We start from the raw sequence: 20631 nt of genomic DNA, 5'->3' as shown, positions 1-20631 counted from the left end.
CTAAGAGCAGTGGCGTGGGGATATCTGAACCAGAGGTCGCAACCGGGTACCCGATACCCGTACCCTACCCGATACCCGGCTACCCGTACCCGGCCGGGTACGGGTAGCCGTTTGCGACCCTGGTGCGGCCGGGTACGGGTAGGCCGTGAGTCACTGGTGAATAACCGTTTGTCACCCATTTCGGGTATGGTACGGGTAGGGAACGGGTACCCGTACCCGGCCGGGTACGGGTACCCATTTGCGACCCTGGTGCGGCCGGGTACGGGTAAGGAATCAAAACCCGTTTGCGACCTCTGATCTGAACTGGCCTGGGTGCCTCCTCCACCACCAACTTGCACAGATGAAATGTGAAGTCGGATCCGAAACAACCCTAATACATGGGGGGGGGGGGGGCTTCCATATAGCCACAATGTTGACAGAGGACTCAACATGAGAGATATGTTAATCAGGATTTAATGATTAAGTTGTTACAGCTTGACACGACAACGTGAGGGGGGGGGGGGGTGAAGAAGGGAGTTGGGAGAGGGTTATGCGTTTGTATGTAGAACTTATTCGCACTGTATGTAGCCAAACTTGATTTGAAAGCTTTCGTGACTGCAGGAATTACTCTTTGGTTATTTTGGTAAAGTCACGTAGAGAGAAAATAAATTAAAGAATAGAATACGACGTTTCGATTGCAACACAAGCAACCGTTATCAGAAGTATGTCTCCGTGTTGTCTCTCTCTGCTTGTGTGTCTGTCTGTGTGTCTCTGTGTCTGTGTTTTGCCTCTCTCTCAAATGTAGTTCTTCCTGATGACAATTGCTTGTGTTGCAATCGAAATGTCGTACTCTATTATTTAATTACTTTTCTTTGTACGTAGCCAACCGTGCTAATCGAAGGTGCGGGGGCGAAGGACAACCAACTAAACACAAAAAAAGCAGTTCTAAAAAACGAGTGTGCAATCTAAAATTAAAAGCGCATAACTCCGGTGGCTTCCTAATATTGGAAGGAAGAGCGTTCCAGACGGCCGCAGAGGCGCATCTGAAAGCGCGCGTTACAGTGACCCGTCTCTGTTCTCGAGGAGCTGTGTGAGCAGATGTTTAAGCTTTGAGAGTCAGTGAGAGGAGGAGTAGTAGTCTTGGGTGAGACCAGATGCGGTGGTGTCTGCTGTGAAGATGCTGCAGAGTGGTGTGACACCACTGGGTCTACACCTGGGTGGATGGAGGCTGTGATGGAAATCGTGGCAAGAGTTCTCATCGTACAAAGTTGCACACAACTGTTGTTATAAAATATACATTTAAAGTTGGGCCAATTGTATGAGCATCGTCTTGTAGGGTCTGCTAAGGCATGAAACAATGCAAGTGTATCGAGACTAGGGCGGTTAAACAAACCCTGAATGCCGTACAGTGCAGGTAAAATAACCCAGTTTGTGAGAAACATTTGTAGTTTGGATTCAATTGTTTCCACAGCAGATGTCTCGACGTCCCGTCGCCCCCACCCGGCCACCCGTCACAACTCGGGCCCCCCATTTCCTCTTCCTCAACACGTCTTCTTTCCAAAACACCACATTTCTACAAAATGCCAGCGTTCAAAATACTCCACGCGATCTTAACTACGCTTCCACCGACACTCAACAAAGTCTGTTATTCAGTCTCTTGCTTAAACTTTTAAAACAAGACACTTATCGGAGCCATCTAGAAATGTTAAGTGTAGGTATGGGCTAAGTAAAGGTGCATCCCCGCGTTGTTCATTCCAATGCTGGCAAAATGGTGGTGGCTTATACTGTTGTCTTTCCCTGCATCGCGGTTGCTGTCAGCTGGTCACATTTTCTTAAATGATACTTTGATGGTGATTTTAGGCAAGGGGACCACAATGCACTTCTTCGGGAAATGCTGATGGGGTGTTTATGCATATGCACAAATTGCTGTGTGCTTTTTGCACATTTTCGTCTTGTTTGAAATGTACGCTTTTCCAGCCTGCAATATGATTCTGTTCTGATGGGGGTCTTTCTCGCCATTTACATATTTGATCAATGCGCAATCGCAGGGAAGTAGATAAAAGCTGGTCTTCAACAACACAACGCGAGGCACAGATGGCACGAGCAAATACTGTAGATAACCAAAAGAATAATATAAATATAATCCGTCAATGTTGTGTCTCAACTCCAGTACAGCGCAAGAGAACACATTTCAAACACCATTATTTTAACATTACGCCCCAGTGAACAGATGCCGTGCAAGGATGAAGCCAATGAGCATTCTTTGTTCCCTTGCAAAGAAAAGAGTCGCTTCAAATTAATCCCGAGTACATTTAATCATGGGTGAAAAATAAATAATCGTGGGTGGAAAAGGCACGGATTTCACGCAACAATAAGCAAAGATAGAACTGCAGGCCATTTGCTTAAAACAACAACAGTACACAGCCACCAAACCTTAAAAAAACACACGCAGCAATTAAATTCTTGCATTTAACATTACACGATTGATAACAGTTTTTTTTATACGACCTAACCAAAAATAATCCCAGTTATGAATCATGAAATTGGTCATGAAAGCCTAAACATAAAATAACAGTACATATTATTTAATCTATTCAGTAAGTGAATTTCAAACAAACGTTTATTATTTTGTCACGAGGTAATTGGCGGGCAGCCAAACTTTTCATCACCTTTCACGTTTGAGATTATTCAAATTATATTTAAAGACAGACAACATTTATTACGTGTGCCCAATTATGCAAGAACCCACGGAAGTTCGTGTACTCTGCATTAAGGATATTAAACATTGTGAGGTTAAGATCGATTTTGATTCGATAGTAGAATAAATACTTATTCAAGAACATTGATACATGCACGAGTTGTACCTATGTACATACCATACCAACCTTCAAAATCATGGTTTAATAATTTAAAGAAAATTAAATACTTTGTCATGAAAGGTGAAACTGGACCAAACTTTCAAGTTACACATTTTAAATGGGAATGTTTATAAAAAATATTGTTGACGTGAATATTTGTTCCAGATAAACATATAACTTAATGAATAATAACAATAATTAGCATTTCTGTCCCAGTAAATTAAAAAATATATCATTTATATAAAAATACTTGTTACGTAACCTACACACTCCAAATAGCGTCGCTTTGGCTAACTCTGTGTGTTAACACATTAAATATTATTTTAAAAAGTTCACCAACATTTTAGTGAAATTATTATTTCCTAGAACGTGTAAAAGGAGATATTAAACATTGTAGGAATGCATACACGTGTAACCCAATCCCTATAACACCTTGACCATGAGGCATTTTAACCACACACCACGTTCTGTGCTACCCACGTTTTGACTCCTAGTAACGACAGACATAAATTTCGAATTTAAAACTTTCGTGACTGCAGGGATTCATATACTTGGTTCTTTCGGTAAAGTCACGTAGAAGAGAAATAATAAAATAATAAAAATAAAACAATAAAATTCTCACGACGTTTCGATTGCAACACAAGCAATCATCATCAGGTGTGAAAACCACAGCAAGAAAATTGACAGACATGTTTTAAACTTCATACAAAACACTATTTCAACGCTAACTTCCAACGTTAATTGTGTAAGTATGCTCAACATGCAGGCAACTGCATGTTAATAAAGAACTTTATAATTACAAACTGACAAAAAAGGGCAACACTAGAGATACTTCACAAACAAAGTGGGTAGCATGTTCAGTGGAAGCACATTGTTTTTCTTCTCTCCACTCTAAACCCGTGTGACTTGCGGAACACGTGGCCCGGTTCGGGAATCGCCAGTGATCACAGCCGGGGGTTGTTTACAAGCAAGCTGGCGCAAAAAAAAAATTTGTCCTGAAGAGTTCAAGTACCACAGTGGAATACCCGCACAGACCCCAGTCTTTTTCGATTTAAAGCTCTCGTGACTGCAGGGATTCATCTTCTTGGTTCTTTCGGTAAAGTCACGTAGAATGGAAATAATAAAATAATAAAATAATACATAAAATAATTCTCACGACGTTTCGGCCACAACGCAAGCAGCCGTCCTCAGGTGGAGAGCAGGTCTGTCGAGTAGACAGAGTCTGAATTCAGACTGTCTGTCGAGTAGACTTTACCGAAAGAACCAAGAAGATAGACCCCAGTCTGCCAAGCAAAAGCACTTTGCGTTATTTCTCATCTATTGCTGATGCAAGTATTAGAGGCAACCTTTTGTGGCCTGGACATGAGCTCCAGCGCATATAAAGGATCATTATAAAAGTGTAGAGGGTTCTTACGATTTAGCGGGTTACACAGGCCAGATGTAATCTTTCTCCACTTGTTCATTAATGAAAGGAAAGAGTACACAAAAGAACCTGTTGTGTCAAGTGTGTCCCACAGTTGAATGTTCCACTGCTATTATACAAAACACAAAAGCACAGGAGGTATGAAAATGGTGCTGCAGTCAGCTCTTTTACAACTTACCCCCCTTAAGTTAGCTTCTTCATAATCACAGCATGTATAATTATACCGAGTATTCTTTTCATGCACAAAGACAGAGTGTATGGAAAACATTCCAACATGCTGGACTTCTAAAAGCTTTTCAGTCAGGGTCTTGGCAACAATAAGATTACACTTTTACAAGCTACCATCAGCCTTTTTCTGTCCACTGCTGGATGAAGGCCTTTCCAACGTTGCCGTGATGGCAGCATCCATATCGCAAGTGACACGAGCTCATTGCACTATGTCCATGGTGACCATCCTGTTTGGGCATGCCCACTCCTTAAGACTGCCATTCTGTCATGAGTCCTGTGCATCTGCTATCATGCCTTTTAGCAATGTCCTACTCAAGCCCACTTCACTCTTCTAAAGTCAAGGTGTTCTATACTTTGCGATTTGTCCTCCGAGCCACGTGTCAACTCTTTCTGCCTCTCATTGCAACACCCAGCGTGCATCTCTTCAAGATTGTTTGAGTACGTTTCAGCTTTTGTTCCATGTTCTTTGTCAGATTATACGGTTTCAATCCACACATCATGGCACGTAATGTAAACTGACAGAAAACGTTCTTCTTTAACGACATTGGTACGCCACTTTTTATTGCCGAATATTTTTTCTTTACAAAAGTGCTCCAACGTCTTCTCGCTCGACTCTTGATTTCACCATTTTAACTTGTCAACTTACAGTAATTGCCCGAGATATACGTGCTCTGATGTGTTTCCTTTCAACAATTATTTTCTCTTCCACAGCCAACTAATTGTACGTGACTTGAGTTTCACTCCTCAATCTTTATCCACAATTATTTCCATTGTTTGTGAAGTGTTTTGTGCCTCACATGTACACGTAGTTCGCCAACATTGGTTGCGATTATGTTGTGAGAAAAATCTGAGATGGCTAATACTTCCACCCCTTCCATGTAGTACTTTTACAGGGTGTACTTACAAAATAATAAACGTGCCTCAATTTAATCTTAAAATTAGTTTGAAACGTTTGTATTATTTAAAATGGGGGCGGGGGGAGGGGAATAAACAGATTGATTATTAATTCCGTACAGCACGGATTAAAACGTTGGTCGACTGTAGGTTTTTTTTTGTCTCCATTACCTGCATGTTTGCTTCGCCGGTGACTGGCTCGTGGTGATGTAGATCCATTTCCACGCGGTAAAAAGAGCGCTGCTCCCTTCACCGTAAAGAAGCTCTCGCTCAGGCTGAAATTCACAAAAGCACAAACATGCACGTGTCAGGATTTACACAAGTTATTTGCAAGGAGGACTTAATGTACTCTAGAATAGGGAACTCGGAGGTGGCAAGTTGGGTTATGACAGCATCGTTTCAATATCCTTCTCGTGCAAAAGTATTGTGGCATTTTTGACGTAGTCGACTTGTGTCGGGATACAACTTACTTCACGTGTAAAACAAACTAAAATATACAATAATGACACTTACGGATTTAGATGTATCTGCCACAATTTAAATAAGTGAGAATTCAAAATTGGCACAATTATTTAAGATCGTTAAAAAAATGTGATGATCATTTAATTAAAAAACTACTAAGATTTAACGTGGTTTCAAGGGCATCCGTACAAGTAAAGGAGCCCGACTTTTGTATGATAAAGTTGTAGCAAATTTTTAAATGGAGTACATTTTTTGAAATAATGTGAATTAATGTGCACACACAAATGTTTACGTTATGTTCATGTGCCCACTAGTATTGCAGGAGCTGGCTATAAAGAGATGTAAGGATCAATAAGAGTACCTCTTACACCTGTTAAAAGATTAAGTTAAAAGTGAAGTCTACGGGGAAAGCACCGTCAAGAGGGTGTTTACCTAATGACTGCGGGGTTATCTCAGAGCTCCAAGCAAAAAAAACCCCTAGTGAGGCCACAACCACCTCTGCCTGGCCACTTGGCAAATATCAAGCTTCAGCCAGCGATGATAAATCTTTGCAAATGACACGCACACATCCTGTAGAATGTTGAGACTAAACGTATCCAAAACAACTAATATCTTACATCTTACTAGGTTAGCTATTATACAAGTACCATGCAACACTGGAAGAGGTTTCAATATTGTACAGTTCACGATAGCTTAACAGGCCGAAGTATTGATTGCTTTGAGTCTTTGAGAAGCTCAAATATCACGAGAGTTGGTTTACATTCACAATGCACGTCATCAGCAATGACATGACAATTGTAAGCTATGCTCATAGTTAACTAATCGGAAGATTAAAACAAATCCTTCGAGTGATTCTGCTGTCACAATTCCGTGGCAAGATTAAAACTCAATAAATTATAATTATTTATAATTATTACCTTATGCAATGCAGCAAACAGTAAACGTAGCCCCTTTTGTGGAAGCAGGGGTCATGTGAATACACAATGTATGCGAATCGGAAATAATCGATCATTACAAGCACGATTCAATACCTTCATCCTGAGAATTGGAATATATTTTAATCGATTAATCGATGCATCACTACAGCCATAGTGCCTAATGAACCACACAGCACCAAAACATGTTTCCTTTAGAATTGTGCAATAACAATAAACATTTCACATCGAAGGCATCGCAAAGCAAATGTTGAAGCAAATGTTGAAGCGAGTTACTAGACAACTCCTAAACAGGCACACACAGTCCTTCACAGGGTACCACAACTCAACTCCCCAGTGATTGAGTAATCTTTTTTCCAAAGCAATGGAAACAAATACCAGTACGCAGTACATCCAGTACAAGTGCCAGTATTTCTGCCACTCATACGGACACTTATATAAGGCCAAAAGCATGGCGTTAAAAAGACCAATACACTCTTAGCACAAGTGGATTCATACCAAAAAAGTGAAAGCGTTGTCCCCCACTCAAGTCAGTGTGAGATGGTAACCATTTCTTGTTTAAAATCCAAAGCCAGAGGTGGAAATTCCACATTCCTATGGTGGTATCGAAACAAAGAAAGTCAGGCCTTTGCCTATCAAATGATGAATGAAGTCCTTCCCATGCCGTGCCAGTCACGGGGTTGTAGAACCATACTTCATCACGCTGGTCATTGCGGGTTGGTGAAGGCGGGGGGTGGGAGCCCAGACCGGTTCGGCCATCACTCGCCACTGACAATGACCATATCCGGAAATCAAACTCTGATCACTGAGCTTGGACCTTAGTGCTCTAAGCCACTGCACCGTCCGCTCATGGTGGCGAGAATCTCTCAGGGGTCAGCAACCAAAATAGCAAGAGATATTTTTTTTTCGAATTCAGTAAAAAAAACTCTAAATATCAACAGCCGCAGCAATTCATGTAAATTACAAGACGGCCCTTAATAAATGACGTCACGAAGAGGTCCTTAAAGGGCCACACTGTTGCCTGTTTGTCTGTCTGTCTGTGTGTCTGTTTGTCGCCGGACCATACGCAGTTTCATTGGACGAAATGTGAGGGATTTGCGAGACACGATTGGTCCGTTTGGTTTTCCACGGCGGTTGCCCCTGGCAACGGGTAGCGACGCATTCGCTGCGGGGTGGACGCCATTTTTAATTCCCGTTAAAAATATGCGCACGCATTAACACGCGACTCTGAGGTAAATTCATCAAAGTTTCACGTCCTCTTCACTCCCCCCACACCCCAATGTGTGCAATTACTATTATAGGGTCGGTAGATAATAAAATTATAGCGATTACACAGTATTATTGTTGCGCGGGGGGGGGGGGGTTAACGGCCCCAGTACCCAGCCTCAGCCGAGTGGGCAATCTAGGCGAGGCCGGAGGCTCTGCACGGTACTAGGCCTCGACACCCCACCACACTATAGGCCGTACATATTACTGCACAGCGGCCGAGGAGATCGTGGCTGGGGGGGGGGGGGGGGGCAGGGGTAGCAGCCCATCTGTGTATATATGTAAGGTTATTAAGAAATATATTTTTCACCCGGGCAACGCCGGGTACTTCTGCTAGTTCTATATATATAAAATCGCAAATCTGTCTGTCTGTCTGTGTAGTCGCCAGACCATACGCAGTTTCATTGGACGAAATGTGAGGGATTTGCGAGACGCGATTGGTCCGGCGGTTGCCCCTGGCAACGGGTAGCGACGCATTCGCTGCGGGGTGGACGCCATTTTTAATTCTCGTTAAAAATATGCGCACGCATTAACACGCGACTCTGAGGTAAGTTCATCAAAGTTTCACGTCCTCTTCACTCCCCCCCACCCCGATGTGTGCAATTACTATTATAGGGTCGGTAGATAATAAAATTATAGCGATTAGACAGTATTATTGTAGCGCGAGGGGGGGGGGGGGTTAACGGCCCCGGTACCCAGCCTCAGCCGGGTGGGCAATTTAGGCGAGGCCGGAGGCTCTGCACGGTACTAGGCCTCGACACCCCACCACACTATAGGCCGTACATATTACTGCACAGCGGCCGAGGAGATCGTGGCTGGGGGGGGGGGGGCAGGGGTAGCAACCCATCTGTGTATATATGTAAGGTTATTAAGAAATATATTTTTCACCCGGGCAACGCCGGGTACTTATGCTAGTCCATAATATAAACATTGCAAAAGCACTCTTGACTTTCAACATTGGTACTTATTTAATAGATCCTGAAGGGTAAGAGGACTCAATTGAAACCCACCAACAAATTGAACTTGTGACCTCCTAATTACAAGCTGTACACTCTGATAAACAACATCACAGAGCCACATACAGCCCCATATATTGCAAGTACTATACCTTTCATCAACGAAAAGGCAATCAATTGTTTTCACGCATAACAACTCATAATCAGGTTGCTTCACGAAAATTACAAGTCAATTCCATGGCTCAGCAAATAAATGAAATTGCCGAGTCAACGCTGGGAAAAAAAATTGCACGGAACCACTAATTTTACAGCACTGTCACTTTAATAAAGCCCTTCAAAGACATAGGCGTCACTTAGGAGCAAAGTATACAACACTGTGCTGAACCATAGTTGAGAATGACAGACGATATATATCTCTACACAGGTCAGACACAGACACTTATAAACATTCATTATGCCAATCTTTACTGGGAACCCGCCACAGCAGCGAGTGACCCACAACCAGACTATATATATGCACCATCTAAAACTGGCCTAGCAACACACTAATAATAGAAGTCTCTGGTCCTTTTTCGCAACACAAAATTGCAGAATGTTAATTCAGACTTGATTTCTCTTTTAATCCACCTGTGGGATTTTTTTTGTTTTTCTCTCCAATTTTGCCCCAATCACACAATCGTGTTAAGAGACATTCCATCCATAACTCTCAAAGAGCAGTGGATTACCCTGTGTTAGACAATGGCCTGCAGAAGTTGATATAATCAGTGTGTTCTTGGGGACCACGATGAGAACACCAACTCATTGGATATAAGAACCCATTTTAATGGGCATCTGCGTCGACATCCAGCAGTGGCAGCTCAGCACTGTCCTCTAAGCCATGCGGTCATCTCAACTGTTGGGATATTCTATTAATCGTGAGTATAAAAGTGATAATTGTGTAATGCCTTAGAATTTAATATGAAATGTACCATTTTGATTATCTGAAGAGATCGAATCGACCATAATTAGGTTAATCAGTTGGGCTTGGGGAAATGAATGACGGAAGGGATAATATTATCATCTGAAATATCAGGAAATGCAACAACTGTGTCACGTTAAATGAGCCACAATACCTTGTTGATGTCGTCAAGAAGCTAAACCATCACTCGGATTCCAGTCATCCTCGCAGTGGCTTTTGGGTAGCCATCAAACAAAGACAGTCGCTGCATCGCGCACTTTCAGATGTGCTTCTGTGGCCCTCGGGAGATGCTCGAGCTTTGCACTTTTAAATTCAGATTAAAAGCTCATTTCATTATAACTGCTTTGTTTAAATCTTGACTTAAAGCTTGCTTTGTTTATTTATTACAAGTCCAATTTAGCCAGAGTTCATGTTGATTATCACGGTTGGCTATGTACGGTGTGAAAAAAGTTCAACATATATACATACACTGCATAATGTGTAAAATGATGCTTGCGTGATACAGTAGTATGGGAAAGCACAAGGTCCCATGCCATATTATTCGAACAACATTGCTTGAAACATTTATGCAATTGCAGCAGCTGAGAATTTTGTCATTAAAGCAAGACACCTCGTCATTGACAAGTAACCCAAAACTAATATCACAGAGCTGAATATTAAAGTGCATGTGTGAGCCTGAAGCAAAACATGAACCAAAAGTCAGCAGAAAAGTTAATGCAATGACCAGCTCACCTAAGTTTTAAGTGTCACAAGAGACAGAGTGGTTTCGCACTCGAACGAGCATGGGGCGGACACTGACCTTCTGTACCCAGCGTTAAGCCAGTTGTGGAAAGTCTACATTCCTATGGTGGCGGCAAGTACATCCTACAAGACAACATCTGTGTAAGCGACGCCAAGGTGACGAGATGTTAACTACCTTGCCAGGTATACAGGAGGTCGTGGGTTCGATTCCGACCCCGACGCCCGTTGTGTATTTGGAGTTCGCATGTTCTCTCTCCCCGTGGAAGCGTGGCTTTTTCTCCGGGTCCTACGGTTTTTCCTTCAGCATTGAGAAGAATGCGTTTAGAGTATTTGGCTGCTATGAATGTCCACATAAGCCACTTCGTTGAGCTATGATTTGTGGCCAGGTCGTTTCAGAAAACGAGCTATATCGCTCATTGAGCCTCACCTAGTTATATACAAATGTGTTCATTTCTAGTTTTCGTGACTGCAAGGATCCACTCTTTGTTTTTTTCTGGTAAAGTCACGTAGGTGAAAACAAACAAAAAACTAAATTAAATCACGACTTTTCGGAAGCAACACAAGCATCCGTCATCAGGTGTGACTGCTGGAACAGTAATTTTGCTGGAGCACTCACAGCTGTTGAAAGATGCTTGTGTTGCTTCCGAAACATCGTGATTTAATTTAGTTGTTTTATTTTATTTTGTTTTCACCTACGTGACTTTACCGAAAAAACCAGAGTCAAAAGTTGTTTAGTTTAGTAGTTTAGTTTAGGGAATGTTATTCAATGGCAACTGTTAACTATCTTAAGTTCCAGGATTACTAAAACTAGATTCACCGTAAAGAACTGGTCAGTATTCGTAGTCTTACATTTTTTGAAGAGCTACAAGTTTATATACAGCAGTTGTCCTTGGGCATGAGTCAATATGGTCTTGTATACAGTCCCCTCCTTGTCTCGGAAACAATGGCATGCTAGTTTGTGTCCTTATGACTGCCACCATTGAAAGTGAGCTGCATTGCTCAGCAACAGCAGAGATGCCTTAAAACAAAGTTGAGTGTGCTCAATTGTGTATTTAAACGATGTAATAGCATTCTTTAGATGACTTGGCCAATGTCTGAAAATATCACGGACAAGTTTTCCAATGAAATGTCCTAGTGGTGTTCACATTTAAAATCCTTCCCCTGCAACGAATGGGCCTTTGCATTTTACGTCCAGGCTCCATCGAAGTCGAATGGTACAGTATTACACGAAAAAAGATCCCCCGTATAGCCTTAACAGACTGTAGGGGCAAGTGCGGTTAGCGAGCACCTATGAAGGCCAGCGCAGCACACGAGAGGGTGGGTGGCCAACACCACGCTCGACCACCTTTGTCTCCCCAGTGGCGATGTTTACACATCGCACCAGGTACTCATTTGAGGCCGAGTCGACCTAGGGGAGGCCCAGGACCGGTTCAGAAAATCGTCACTGGTGTTGGCCGTGAGCGGGAATCGAACCGGGGTCGCCAGGTTCGTAGCACAGCGCGCTAACTGCTACACTACCGCTCCCCACAGTATTACACATGTACAGTGTTGCACACACACACACATGTACATCTACACAATTTACAGCACGAAGTAAATTACTGTACTTGACCAGCAAATGGACTTGACTAATCAGCCAGGTATGCATAGGTACGCACAAAGGAACGTATAACACAGTGGAGTTCGTTTCCACTCTTTATAAGGGAAGGCTCACCCAGCCGACAGTGCCAGCATACCCCCCCCCCCCTCCTTGCCTGCCTAAATATAGGGAAGGGATGATCTGTGTGGCATAGCTGGAGGGCTTACCCTTCCAACGAGATCGCATAAGCTCAGCAGTAGGCATGCTAATTGAACAGTAATAACTGTACTTTATAGTATTCATGAAGTTGACTCTCGTACCTGTACATGTAAAGAGCATTTCTGTAAATCCACAGCTGGATGAGGGGCCTCCTCACACCATGCCAATCATGGTGGTGGTGGGGGGAGGGTTATTTGACTATACTCCTTCACGCTGGTCCGTGTGGTTTGGTGAAAGTGCGGTGGAGTGCAGAAGCGTGGATTTCGCCGCAATGCCATCTACCGCCCACAAAGCCTCCTACTATTACTACACCTGTCTTTCAGGGCATGGTAGTCACCCATCCAGGCGATGTCCAGCCTCCATCCACCCTGCCTATCATCCCAGCTAAGACGGGATCGGTACATTCTGGGTGATCTGTGCTTTAAATGAACAAAAGAAAAATACAAGTCTGTAAATGCTTTCGCTGGTCTGTCAGAAAGGGAAAACTAGATCGAACTCACTGAACACACAATTGAGAAGTGAAAACATAACATCGTAGGAATGTTTTAAATTGGAAAGGTAATCGTCTACAGGTCTGCAGGAAAGCAGGCGCACATTCAATAGACTTTTCAAGAGGTCCAACCAGCTACTAATCCTGTACGGCTGGTTTTTATACGACAGTAAAAACGATCCATGCTTGTAAAATCCATCGTCAGCTCTGAAATACTGTATCGGTGAAACTCATAAAAAACGGGGAGGGAGAAAGAAAAATGTATGACAATACTTCACTAAAATCTAATCTTATTTGGGGAAATTAGATGTTCACGTTTCCTGCACTAGATAAACGGTGACAACTGTTTCAGGTGAAATAAGGTAAAAAAACACACGACATACACTACATTTCAGTAAATAAATTAAGCAGGTGATTCACCCTGGATGATTCCTGCAGAAATCACAATTATTCCGTGGGGGATTCCCACGTTAAAACCTCCATTCATCGTAATGAGATTCTTACCGGGAATTCTGCCAATGAAGACCCATTCAATGTCATTCTAGCATGATTCCATTACAAAATATTACCTATCTATATTCAGCTATGATTAGGTTAGCTAGCAAAGCATCACTGATTCCAGCTTGACAGAATTATTAGGACGAGTGATTCCAGATGGCCAGAATCGGCTGGTATCAGGATCACTATCAGCTGGCCGGTATCGCTAATTAAGCGTGATACGTAAAGAATGAGCCATGTTTCCAATGGAGATGCCATGACGACGGCCGCAAGTGCCCTTGCTCTTTGCCTGTTTGCCACACCGGGCGACACAAAGGGTTCCACACCGCCCCCCACCACTACCACACCTCTCCACATTTCCACAATTCTGCCAGGCCCATTATCCAATTCGGAATTATTTAATCAAAGAATCAAATCATGATTCCTGGCGAGGAACGGTGGGAATATCCCAACTCTCGTCAGGACCTCGCCAATGTGGGCCCAGTGAACGCTCTAATACTTTTGGAATGTTTCGTGACAATTGTTCCATCATGTATTAATTATCAACTCAAATTTACAATTATACGACAGTGTCCTTATATTTCAGAAATGTATGTTTTATTCATTTAAAACGTTAAGCAGTGCAGCATCAGAGGTAGGTTATATGGAAACTGTATAACACAATGTGAACATGAGTATAATACATAGGATAATTGAAAACCCCTTTTTTCCAAGGCAATGATCAATACAATTGATTATCTATTTAATACAATACAAGATTTTTAAAACAAATAAATGAGGCCTACATTCTATCAATGCAGAATAATTGCACTTTTCCAATAAACGCGTTAAATTAATTGACCCTACTGAACTGCAGTTTTAAGCAGGTTCAGAAAAGTTCAGCTTTATCGTTCTCCACTATCGGTTCACACTGGTGGTGGAGACCACAATCCAAATTTGTTTTCCTATCTCTCACAAATAAGTCACAATAAAGTAACAGAATTTACCACGGCTCTATTACAAAATATATATCAATGGAAACTTGCAATGTGCAACGACTAATTTGCTTTAATGTATGCAATGGTTTCTCCCTGGAATATCATAACAACTCTGATTGAAAACACACACAACAAAAATCGTGCTCTCGTTTGCTTTTAGGCCCAAAAGTCCAACAAGCCATTGGCTGATTTGAAGCAGGACAAATCATGCAGCAGCAATAATTTTTTCTAAAGTTTTTCTCTCTCTCTATTTAATCCCAAAGGGGCATTGTGCTCGCGATGTGGTTACGGCACAATAGAGTCAGCTATTTGGAATCCTGTTTTTTTTCAACTAAAGCTCTTTCCTGTCCAGACTGCAAAAAAAGCCACTGTATGCTGATAAGATGTTCATCTGTTGGACGCGAACTACGCACAACACTCTTGTTGTTTGCGTTGCTTTCAGGCTCAGAACATTGAGAACTTTTTATGGGAAAAAAAAGATGTATTCAACGACCAATGCCTATTACATAAAATAAAAAAATCGCATTGCATGTCACACATGCAGTTAACCGCAAGCCTCAGCCTTAAAAGTTTTCTGTGTGCTCGCGTAAACAGGAACTACTGTGTCTTACATTTGGAGATTGGTGAACTTTTATCCGTGACTGCGTTTCAGTTTTAAAGACAAGCTATGCCCACTGAAACGGTTCAATATAGTGAAAATGCAGCCATGGATATAGCGAAGTACAACTAAATGTTTCATGTACTCTTTACACATTTGCTCTGATGAAACCTCATCATCATTATGATTAAACAGACTGTCCAGCCTTGAGATAACTATGTACAGCAGGTCCCCTAACAGTGCTTACATAAGAACCATTAACACTACTCAGATGAGTGAACATTCTATTGGAAAAAAACAATGCCATACTAAGTCACGCATCGGCATATTCCATCATTTGTTTGGAATATACAGCAGTGTACCTATGACATTACAACAACAGTAATACATTAATAATCCTGGGTTTGTATTATGTAAGAATTTTTTTTTTTTGGGGGGGGGGGGGGGGGGGAATAGAAATATAATCTTTACTCCCAGCGAGTAACTGTACCATAAGGGTTATGGTGTGATTTTTGTGCACTCCACTGCATGCACATTCAGGGCATAGTTCCTACCAACAGTCCCGAGAGGGTACGGGTGAGAAAGCCACTGCTGTGGAGGAGTCGTGCTTCCAACATGCAAAGACTGCGTCATTGCATGTTCCCTTTGCGACCGCCCAATACCCTCTGGCACTCCTGGGACAACAAAAAAAACCCCCGCACATAATGACGAAAGCACTTGCTCGCTGTGCATCAGTTTTCGCAATTCTGCCAGCAGTGGATGTCTACAGACTGCAGCTGCTGTGATCTTGCCCAATACGCATGGACAGGCAAGCACAGGGGGTCACAGTTCAGACCAAATCTCTCTCCCCTATCTGCATCATCAGAAGACATTCTTTACAATGTTAAAAAGCACAAGAATACAATGAATAATTGCTCAGCTAACATCGTCCCAAACGTGAACTAACGTACGTGAAACTACCATCACAAGCGTACTAAATATTTAACGGTAGATTATTTTTTGGTACCATCCCGTTTGAAGCCGCGGTACTGCCCGAGTTGCATTTAATGCTCTGCACGTCAACAATCGGCACACGACGTCAGTACTTACGGTTGGGTAACGTCACTCTGCACGATGATGGAGTTATCCTGGAAGTACGGCAGCATGCCCAACAAACTGTCGCAGGGCAACGATGGGCCTGACACTGAGACTGAGGAAGGCATGGTAGTCCCCTTGTCCCCGTCCTCTGCACAGAGGACCATAATGCGTGCACGCAAACTCCGCTGTCTGCTGGCGAATGAAAGAGACCCTAAGCACACGGAAACCTTCCGCTAGTCAAACGGGCCATCAGCATCCCGTTTGGTGGCCTGGCATACAAATGTGTTCCATCCGGACACGCTTGACGAGTAATGTAATTTCCTCCTCTTCGTCGATCTAAATCCACTTGAAACAAATTGTAATACAGCAAAACCAAACTAAATATACAGGCAGATTGATTTGCTTTTGTTTGGAAAAAGATGCTCGTGTTCAGTAAAGAATTGAAGATCTGCTCTGATTAAAAAGAAAACTAAACAACGTTGAAAAACAACCAGCAAAGCAGACGTTTAAAAGCTAAAATTGTTTAAATTATAAAACAAACTTGATTAGACGCTTTCGTGACTGCAGGAATTACTCTTTGGTTCTTTTGGTAAAGTCACGTAGAAAGAAAATATTTAATTATCTAATTTATTATAAAACAATCAGCCTTTATTGACCTATATAAACTGATTCAAGACGTTGAAAGAGTTCGAAACAGCATGCATACGGATTTTATATCATCAATAATTCTGAGAAACCTTCATTGTCACGAACACAGCACGCAAGCTATATAACGTTCAAAGACTTGTTAAAACAAAATCTCAAAAGCGAACTTACAGTTTCATCAACCCTGGTACCATTGTATTACTGATTGCAGCCTATGGACCATGGCCCACTAGGCTTGCAGTGCTTGGGCCAGCCAGTAATGCATCTGGCTCACTCTGGACCTGCCTTCCTCAGTCGGCGGCGTCAAAGCAACTGAGCAGAGAGCTTCCTGCTCCACAGCCTCAAAATATCCAGCGAGCAGCATGTGGTGGCATGCTCAAGGGGGCGGGGTCCCATTAGGGGGACTCTGGATGGTCCAACAAACTCAAAAATACACACTTCCAATGTCAACTTATTCCACATAATGGGAAACTACAATTTAATCCAGTTGGTGCAGTGGCTCTTTAATGGGGTTTTCCCCCCCCGAACATAATATATCCTTTTGCCAGAAAGTGTGTACTGTATATAAAGGTTAAATATTTTTTTATCATAAATACTGTGCTGTGTAGTATTTAGAAATGTAACGATGTCAACTATTTCAAGAAGATTGAAAATATTTCTACAAAGCATATATTTTGTAATTCAAACACACTAATAATTATTTGTCATATGACTCAAATGCGAACTTTTAAAACTTTCCAGAACTAATACATAAATAACATAAGAATGCGATCTTGTTAAGAAGACAACTTTCCAGATCTACAAAAGTAAAAAAATAACTAAACAAATGTTTCAGAGCTATAGGCTCATTTGCAAAATTACATGCGCTTAGAGATTATAGTTAAACATCTGCAATGAAGTGATAGGCCACAGAAAAAGCTAAATTATTGATGAGGAATTGTCGCCGTATTATCCGTGATCAAAACCCTTCTTATCCACAACTAATACCTATGACAATTGCCAAGACTATGAATGTTGTGCAGCATTCAGAATTTAGTGATGGGGTGGTTATGCCACTGTACTACAAAACCAGAGTCGGTGAAGATATCCACATCTTTATCATCGTATTCAGCCATCATCCATATCATCCATCGTTGTCTTCTTCAGCCTCATTTCTATCATAAGCAAGTGTTGCGGATAACAGAATGAATGTAATGCCCGTTTACGATTTATTCCTCTTATTCGTGATAATCGCTGGTTCAGTGGAAAAAGAGAATTGTTATGGGTGTGACGAGACCTGATACTGCAGACATAAAGAATTGTCGGTGAGACAGCCACAGATGAATCGATCAACATGTTTATATAAAAGGTGAGATCCCATTGAGACTCACCAATAGGAGTGTCACTGCATTTGAAGAAAATGTTATCTTCGTACATCACAAACTGGATTAAGTATTTGTCTTGAAAGCAGAAAAAAATAACCATTTGTTCAATTTGTGAGCAATGCATTACTGGTTCCTAAAAGCAGCAGAAATTATTTCGTAAGACAATTGCACGTGGCTCCAGAATATGCCTACATTGTGGAAGCTAAGGTTGATCCACCCAGATCTCATCAGAAGACGACGGCTTCAATTAAACCCCTTTGCTTGTATTAGCAAACAAACAAAAACAAGCTTATACCAGCTTGAGAAATCTAATTCATTCTAGATACCCTAATTCTGAAGCAATTCCTACCCCAAGAATTCTAAGCCTTGACAGCACAACTTGAATGCACGTTTGCGCGCAGACGCTACATATATGGGACGTACAGGAGAACTTCCTAAACATAGTACAAGCTTCACTGCCCACTACAGTAATTCAGTTTTGTTGCTGTGGTTGTCCCACCTGATGACGGAAGCTTGTGTTGCTTCCGAAACGTCGTGAATAATTTTTTTTATATCCTTTTTATTTTCACCTACGTGACTTTACCAAAAGAACCAAAGAGTATAGATCCTTGCAGTCACAAAAACTTCAAATCTAGAATAGCACAAGCTTCACTGCACCTTAGGATGTACAGTACACTCGTCAATTCCAGACTGCTGGATCTTCATTTGCAGGCCCGTGACACGTTCATGGTGGCCAGACGTGTACGGGCAAATTGTGCAGGTTTGGATAGAGGAGAGGCAACAATGTTAAACTTAAATCAACATTAGGCGTCTTTCTGTGTGTGCCTCTACATGTGTGTATGTCTCTTGGTGTGGTGTTGCTCTGGTTCTCCCTCTGGGCTGCCCAAAACATCTTTCCCTGTGTGTCTTCTCTGTGTATGTACCTCGTGTCTGTTCACGAGTCCTTGTCCTCTGTTTTACGTTGGTGTGTTCAGCCCAAAAGATTAACACGAAAAATTTAGCAGTCTTTTGAAATACGTGGTCAACCAGGTTAGTGGCCGACTGGTTTGCATCATATTATGTTTCTAAGGTTTGTTGAGTTCTCGTCTCCCATCTTCTTGCTGTATTTGCCTCCATGCAGTTTGCCGTTCTCTTTGTGCTATGTACGTGGTGTCCCCCGTGTGTTCCCTCGCGATGTGTTTTACCCCATTTCCACCTGATGATGAGTGCTTGTGTTGCATTCGAAACGTCGTGATTTATGTAAATTTTCTTTATTTCAATTTTATTTTATTTCTACATACGTGACTTTACCGAAAAAAAAAATGAGTATTAAAATGTTGTGTCCCCGCAGACATCCATTGGTCTCGGTTAAAGGGTGAAAACCATTAATTATTTGGAGTGTATAAAACGCATCGTTTCATATCAATTGTTAATCTTGGGATAAATGCAAGAATTAACATTTTCCGTGAAAATCCATGTGTTGTAGGTAATAGGTTAACGTCAGCCCTGTAGCCAGTGGAGGCACGATCATTCACTACACTGTTTAAAAAAAACACATTCTTCAAATTAATCGTACGTAAGTGAAAAACAAAACAATCATCATATCGCGGGGAGTTGGGGAGACCAAATCATTACACCTGTATTAATTTAGAGTAAAAGTCACTTAAATCAACCATCAAATAACAACAATCGAAGCTGCCACTGCATATATAAATATTTGTTGGCTATAAAGTAGAGTTTTGCCAACTTGAGATATATCCTATTCACATGGCAGGTAATTGCCCACATAATGTCAATGATAATTAACAGTGGAAGATATTTTGACAAAATCTATTGGGGGCTACTCCCAAACTGGGGCGCATCTGGAAATCCCACGGTGACGCATTTGCCTAAACACTGGGTGTGGTGTAGAAAGTCCTTCTGGGCCCATGCAAGGACAGGCTTTCATAAAGGAGTTAACCCACGTTACTAGCAATTTTATAGAACCTCACCCGAGCTCCAGCGAAACACCAGCTGTGAGTGTCAATCAGTTAGGTGCTGCTTCCTCGCCAAACAAGGCCACATGCTAAGCCACAAGCCAACCTCCTTAGTAGGTTAACTTGAAGGACCATTATGTGCCTTGCTTATTAGGCGTGCGGCGGCGTGCGGCGGTGCAGCGATTCGTCTATTAAAAGCCATTATTGTGCTCAAGATATAACGCAGTGAATAAGGCGCATAAGAATATGTTGTTTCACAACGTATGCTCTGCATATGCTAATGAGGGGGGAGTAGTGGCACAGTGATCAGAGCACTTCTCTATGGACCCCGTGACCAGAGCTTCAGTGCCACGTGATGGACAATGCAAAAAAATTCGATTCTTGTACTGTACCTCTATGGCTCCCTGCCTTCACCAACCTGCACTGACCAGCATGGCGCAATACCATCATGAAGCAGCGAATTGCCCAAAGCGTTGTACATGTACATAAGACCTGAAAACTCAGGAGTGAATTATGTTTGGCCATGGCA

The 20631-nt window shown here is 42.1% G+C and overlaps 1 protein-coding gene across 4 annotated transcripts in view; it reads right to left on the bottom strand.

The window, feature by feature from the left end:
- Positions 1–20631, bottom strand: part of LOC133348498 (protein phosphatase Slingshot homolog 2-like) — a 64566-nt gene that overhangs the window by 21674 nt on the left and 22261 nt on the right. Inside the window, exons 1-3 of one of the 4 annotated variants that reach the window (XM_061561336.1) lie at positions 16955–16992; positions 16151–16330; positions 5554–5657 (exon numbers count right to left, since the gene is read on the bottom strand). In XM_061561336.1, coding sequence (XP_061417320.1) covers positions 5554–5657; positions 16151–16330; positions 16955–16977 — 307 coding nt within the window. In that variant the 5' untranslated portion in view covers positions 16978–16992. Of the gene's footprint in view, positions 1–5553; positions 5658–16150; positions 16331–16954; positions 17067–20631 lie in introns of those variants that run through there. The other 3 variants (XM_061561337.1, XM_061561339.1, XM_061561338.1) reach the window with 3 other exon arrangements.

This window comes from Lethenteron reissneri, chromosome 27 (assembly GCF_015708825.2).
Source record: "Lethenteron reissneri isolate LAM-NWPU_2019-01 chromosome 27, ASM1570882v1, whole genome shotgun sequence".
Taxonomy (NCBI): Eukaryota; Metazoa; Chordata; class Hyperoartia; order Petromyzontiformes; family Petromyzontidae; genus Lethenteron; species Lethenteron reissneri.
This window is presented reverse-complemented; position numbering and strand designations above follow the sequence as displayed.